General features: G+C 38.3%; 1 protein-coding gene across 1 annotated transcript; it reads left to right on the top strand.

Annotated features, from left to right (window-relative positions):
• Positions 1–1,169: 1,169 nt before the first annotated feature.
• On the top strand, positions 1,170–2,414 carry LOC309715719 (olfactory receptor 8G17-like; the record flags this gene model as incomplete). The annotated part of the gene is made up of 1 exon (XM_082549058.1): positions 1,170–2,414. Exon 1 carries the CDS (start codon positions 1,353–1,355, stop codon positions 2,412–2,414), a length of 1,062 nt encoding a protein of 353 aa, XP_082405184.1. The 5' UTR covers positions 1,170–1,352.
• Between the last annotated feature and the right edge of the window lie 4,698 nt (positions 2,415–7,112).

Raw genomic sequence — 7,112 nt, 5'->3', positions numbered from 1 at the left:
AAACTCACAAAATCAGACAAGGCTAAGCATCAGGGTTTCAAATAAATTAAAAGTCTTTCTTGGTCTTTGGTTGATTAACCCTTTAAGACCTACCATAGAACCAAGTCCGCCAGAGCTTATCTATATATTTTTGCATACATTAGTGCTTTTTTTGGGCGCATTTCAAGTTGCTACATATCAATACAACGTTATAGCCCAAATTTTAATAATATGTATGCAATTAATCCATAGTAACTACATAAATTGCAAAAAAGTGCAATAAACTACAAAAAATTGAAAATCATTTTTGTTTTGTCTTTTACATATATTTCTAGTTAGAGAAATTTAAGAGGTTTATCCCTCAAAACTGTAAATATACAAAAAAGTTGAACAAAATAGTTTCCAACTACAGGAAACTTATTTTGAGTGTCTTCATAGTTTTATTTTTAAGATACACCTATTTTTATGTACTGCAGCAAAAATGAAGATAAATGTTATAATGCAAATTTCCAAAAAAAAAAAAAAAAAAAAAACCCAAACAAAAAGAAACAAAACGAAAAAAAAACCCAGCATTTGCATCAAAATAAAGTATTTCCAGCAGTGTAACTTGAGTTCTAAGCATCCTTTCGCTTTTTATGTTTGTCACTTGTGTTGTTTGTTGGTCTGTTTAGTTTGTAAATGCTTTGTTTTTTAACTTTTCATTCTCTTTTTGGCTGATTGTGAACCATTTTGGTCAACACTGTTGTTTTTAAAATGTGCTATAGAAAATTGTTTTGATTTGATTTGATACACTAAATATGAGTACATATGTGTGTATGAATATGTAGTTTCTCAGTTCCTTTCTTTTGAAAAATGTTTTCTTTGCCTCCCTACTCAAGTATTCAGTTGGAGTATACAAATATACAAAAAACATGTGACGTAAACATGTAAATCTTAGTCTGCCTTGGAATTTAAATCTGTATATTATTCTAAAATAATAATAAATATTAACAGCTCTGGTAGCTTCAACTCAAAGTTAGCTTTTTTAGAAAAACGACATCGCAGTTTTAAGTGACTTAAATGTATCTACTATTTACAGTGTTTAGTTGTGTTATTTTTAAAAATTTGAATAATTTTTCATTAATGATTCACTGCTCTATTTACAATAATAAACAATTAAATGACATAAATTCTAACAGGTTCACACTGAAAAATATTCCAAATTAATTCATGACAATGTGACACACCCACCTGAATTTCTATTTCCACGCTGTGATAGAGGTGAAATATAAATAACACATCTCTCACAGTACAATCCACTTTATTGCACTGCACACTTGACAGAGTCTCGGGTGAGTTTAGTTTTTTCCACAGCAACAGTGAAGTAACTCATTATGGTTTGTTATATTCTGCTCTTTTTATGTTTAGGGAAAGAAATATTTGCAATGGGAACAGAAGATAAAACCACTACCATGTTTAATAACACATTTGTTCGCCCTGCAAAATTTTATCTCAGTGGGTTTTCCAATATCCCTCATATTAGATATTACTATGCCTTCCTGTGTTTTGTCTACATCATGACTGTTTTGGGTAATGGTTTTCTTCTCTCAGTTATTTGGCTGGTGAAGACTCTTCATACTCCTAAATACATGATTGTGTTCAACATGGCTTTGACAGATTTGTGTGGGAGCACAGCTCTCATCCCCAAACTCTTAGATACTTTTCTGTTTGACAAGAGATACATCCTCTATGACGCCTGTTTAAGTTATATGTTCTTTGTTATGTTCTTTGCAAGTGTGCAGTCATGGACACTTGTCACTATGGCATATGACAGACTTATAGCCATTTGTTTCCCTTTAAGGTATCATAATATTGTGACAGAAACATCAGTTGCTGCAATTCTGCTGTTTGTATGGATTTTTTTAGTGAGTGTAATAGCAACCATGGTTGGGCTTGTTAATCGTCTCTCATTCTGTAGATCTTTGGTGGTTAACAGCTTTTTCTGTGATCACGGACCAGTTTATCGTCTGGCTTGTAATGATACATCTTTAAATTACAACATGGCATCTGCACTTATCACTATACTCATCATCATTCCTCTTATATTCATTATAGCCACATATGTCTGTATTTTCATTGCACTGAGCAGGACTACGTCAAGAAAGGAACGAATCAGAGCATTAAAAACTTGTACTTCTCACCTGATCCTTGTGGTCATTTTCTTCTTGCCAATTGGAATCACTAACATAGCAACAAGGGCCTCCTACATCCATCCTAATGCCAGAATGATAAATTCCACATTGACACACACCATACCAGCTTTGCTCGATCCTATTATATATGCTCTGAAGACAGAAGAAGTGATGATTGCAGTCAAGAAGCTTTGCAAAAGAACTTATCTCAATTGCATGAAAGCAAAAACAAGACCTAGTAATCACTGCTGTATTAAATCATAAAAGATTGTTAGAGTAGAATAAAGTCTTGTGTTCAAAACATATTACAGTTAAAGTACTCATAAAAAACACAATGGAATAGTCATACATTATTCCAGTTGTTGCGTAATCCATTGTAAATACAATTTAAATATGGAAAACTATGAGAAACATTTGCAGCGCTCATTCTATGGCCTTTGTATTAAAGAATAGGAAGAAAAATCAATAAAAACTTATTTGACTGTGTCCAACAGATTATCTGCTTATTTTTTTTATGTGACTACATGAACATGTATACTGAAAATACTTTAGAACACAAAAGTTGTTTTAAAATACAAAAAATATTTTTGTAACATTCTTGACGTGAGGTTGTATTTTAGCATTGATTAAAGTTTTCAAAATAAAACATTTAAAGAAGAAGAAGTGTTTAAGTGTCATTATGTAGGTGTATGGGGAGGAGGAAAGTTGTAGTGGGGAACTGAAAATATTTTGATCTAAAAATTGGGGCACTGCAGCAAGACGAAAGGCTACAACATTTTTTAATCAGGATTATGCAGGAGGAGTAGTTATGTTACATCAGTGGAGAGTACGGGATAGAAATAAAATGTCTTGAAAACTTGAGTATTATTATTATACATATTGTATATATTTCCTCTCTTTCTCTCTACACACACACACCCATATATATATATATATATATATATATATATATATATATATATATATATATATATATATATATATAATTATGTCTTCCTGTGTTGTCTCTGTATTGTGACTGTTTGGGGGAATGGCTTCTTCTCTGCTGACTCCTGAATGCATTATTGCTGTTGGAAAACCTTGCAGTGACTCTAAGTATCCCATCGTTTCATAGTTCATAAATGTTTCTAAAATGGGTTCATTCACAAAATATTGAAGTTTGGTGTGTGTGGGGACAGACAAGACAGACCAGACAAGTTGCTCACCACGAGTGGTGTGGAAAACTAATCAGAGCAAATAAAGAGGTAAATATAGAGCATAGCAGCAAACCACCATTCTTCAACAGGAGATCTGACAAGGTTAAGGTGCAGACTGAGAAGTAGCAGTGTGGGTGCGATAATAAACTTTGACTGTTCTACTTACAATCAGCTGTTCACTGTTTCACAATGTTTCTGCCACCATCTAGTGGTTTGAAATTGTACTTAACTGTATTAAATATTAAAAAAACACTCAAACACATTTTTAATATTGAATTTTTTTCTCTCTACTTAAGATAAATTTGTAGGAAGCTTGCCTTTAGTTCTTGGTCTGTGCATTTAGTGGTCTTCTATGGCAAACCTCTACTGATTGGCATATTCTGTCACATTTTTTGTCCATCACATCAACACTGTGGTGCTGTTTTTTCACAGGAAACTAAATGCAATATGTGAAGTGCATACTCTGTAAAATTCTAAATAAAGACTCTACTTTACAGACTCTATTGTAGATCGGTCAGCAATCTGCTAATGAATCTAAATCTTAAAAGAAGTTTATTGATACATAAAATATTGATACATAACGTAATTAATCAAACTTACCTTTCAGGGATTGTTGCAATTTCAAATTTACCAGCGTAACTCATGAAACCCTGCACTGTACACATAAATCCACTAGAGGGCACGCTCTCATCATAATACCAGGATTACTGTCTTTCACTGCATCATGTGAATCGTGAACTACAGCATAATGTGCTGATATAATTGTATACAGAAGAGTACAGAACAAATGGCACACTGTTTGAAGTGTATGTTTTGATACCCATGTTTAAGTTATTCCTGATGACCTGAAAAAAATGGTGACAGACATTACAGAATGATATGCTAATATTACATAATGAGTGTAGATTTATTTTATATACACTCAACAAAAATATAAACGCAACACTTTTGTTTTTGCTCCCATTCCCCATGGGATGGACGTAGAGACCTAAAATTCATTCCAGATACACAATATAACCATCCCTCCCAAACAGTGGTCACAAATCAGTCCAAATGTGTGGTAGTGGGCACATCTGCTATATTGAGATAATCCATCCCACCTCACAGGTGTGCTACATCAGGATGCTGATCTGACATCATGAGTAGTGCACAGGTGTACCTCAGACTGCCCACAACAAAAGGCCACCCTGGAATGTGCAGTTTTTTGCGCTATTGGGGGTCTGGGGACCCAGAACCGGTCAGTATCTGGTGTGACCACCATTTGCCTCATGCAGTGCAACACATCGTCGCATGGAGTCTATCAGATTGTCAATTGTGGCCTGTGGAATGTTGGTCCACTCCACTTCAATGGCTGTGCGAGGTTGTTGGATATTCGTGGGAACTGGTACACGCTGTCGTATACGCCGGTCAAGCACATCCCGAACATGCTCAATGGGTGACATGTCCGGTGAGTATGCTGGCCATGCAAGAACTGGGACATTCTCAGCTGCCATCTGCCCTGAACAATGTGAACCATGATTCATCCGTGAAGCGCACACCTCTCCAACGTGCCAGACGCCATCGAATGTGAGCATTTGCCCACACAAGTCTGTTACGGCGACGAGCTGGAGTCAGGTCAAGACCCCGATGAGGACGACGGGCATGCAGTTGAGCGTCCCTGAGACGGTTTCTGACAGTTTGTGCAGAAATTGTTTGGTTGTGCAAACCAATTGTTCCAGCAGCTGTCTGGGTGGCTGGTCTCAGACGATCTTGGAGGTGAACCTGCTGGATGTGGAGGTCCTGGGCTGGTGTGGTTACACGAGGTCTGCGGTTGTGAGGCCGGTTGGATGTGCTGCCATATTCTCTGAAACGCCTGTGGAGACGGCTTATGGTTGAGAAATGAACATTCAATGCACGGGCGACAGATCTGGTTGACATTCCTGCTGTCAGCATGCCAATTGCACGCTCCCTCATTGCTTGTGGCATCTGTGGCATTTTGCTGTGAGACAAAACTGCACATTCCAGGGTGGCCTTTTGTTGTGGGCAGTCTGAGGTACACCTGTGCACTACTCATGATGTCAGATCAGCATCCTGATGTGGCACACCTGTGAGGTGGGATGGATTATCTCAATATAGCAGATGTGCCCACTACCACACATTTGGACTGATTTGTGACCACTGTTTGGGAGGGATGGTTATATTGTGTATCTGGAATGAATTTTAGGTCTCTACGTCCATCCCATGGGGGGCAGTAACAAAGGTGTTGCGTTTATATTTTTGTTGAGTGTATATGGTAAATGGCCTGTATTTATATAGCGCTTTACTAGTCCCTAAGGACCCCAAAGCGCTTTACATATCCAGTCATCCACCCATTCACACACTGGTGATGGCAAGCTACATTGTAGCCACAGCCACCCTGGGCGCACTGACAGAGGCAAGGCTGCCGGACACTGGTGCCACCAGGCCCTCTGACCACCACCAGTAGGCAACGGGTGAAGTGTCTTGCCCAAGGACACAACGACCGAGACTGTCCAAGCCGGGGCTCGAACCGGCAACCTTCCGATTACAAGGCGAACTCCCAACTCTTGAGCCACGATCGCCCCATATATATATATAAGCAAATAAAAATTGTGTAATGGGTCCAATTTGTAATACCATGAGTTCACAGTGTGGCACGGGACAGTTTAATCCAGGACTAGAATTCTCTCATAATGAGTGTTTATGCCAAATGATATCAAACAGCTCTTTTTAGAGTTCATAAATGAATTTTTAAATCATGTATAAGAGGGTAGGAAGATTGTACACTAGGTTTTACAAGACACATTTTAAGAGGAAGAAGACCTATCCTCACAAATTATCCTGCCCTGTTTTACCTAAGACATGATTACTTATGGTTTATTGAAAGTAAAACTTAATCCTCTTACCATCTATGCTACTTTTGACTCATCCCATATTCACAGGGGTTGCGCACATGTCCCTTTTGGGAATATTTCTCAACCTGTCACAGTCCCAGCTTTTAGCTTGTTAAACTTGTTAAAGACTCTCAAAATGTGAGAATAAATGTATCCAAAGGTTTCACTTGTCTCTCTCCAAAAGTTGATTCTGTTCATCTGGATGTAGCGTTTTGTGGGAGAAACGTTTCGTCACTCATCCAAGTAACTTCTTCATTCTCCTGGGTGAAAATCAAATCTCAGGACGTACTACATTGTACGGATCACATTAACTCGGTGGACCGACACATCAAATTCACCAGGGAGAATATGAAAGTGGAAGGTTAGCCTTCTTAGACTGTGAGATTTCCATCAGTAATGGGGGACATCTAAAAGCTGATGTGTACCGTAAACCTACACATACGGATCAGTATTTAAGGTTTGACTCTCATTATCCACTGGAGCACAAACTGGGTGTCATCAGGACGCTACAACACAGAGCGAACACCATCCCCACTGACACAGCGGCCAGGGAGGCAGAAGAACAGCACATCAAGAAGGCCCTGAGTAAATGTGGTTATTCCAGCTGGACTTTTGTCAAAGCTGGAAAGGCATCTAAAGAAAACTCCAGCCGATCCAGGAGAGAAGGACAACGGCTGCCCAAGCAAAAACCTGTAGTGATCCGTATGTGTCAGGAGTATCGAAGCAGTTGAGACACATTTTTTCTAAACACCGGGTCTCTGTGGCTTTTAAACCCCAAAACACGCTGCGCCAAAAAATTGGTCCACCCCAAGGATCAGGTCCCCCGACACAAACAGAGTAACATACAACAGTATGTATGTAACAACAGTGTATGC

This window comes from Aulonocara stuartgranti, assembly GCF_965226115.1.
Source record: "Aulonocara stuartgranti genome assembly, chromosome: 10".
Taxonomy (NCBI): Eukaryota; Metazoa; Chordata; class Actinopteri; order Cichliformes; family Cichlidae; genus Aulonocara; species Aulonocara stuartgranti.
This window is presented reverse-complemented; position numbering and strand designations above follow the sequence as displayed.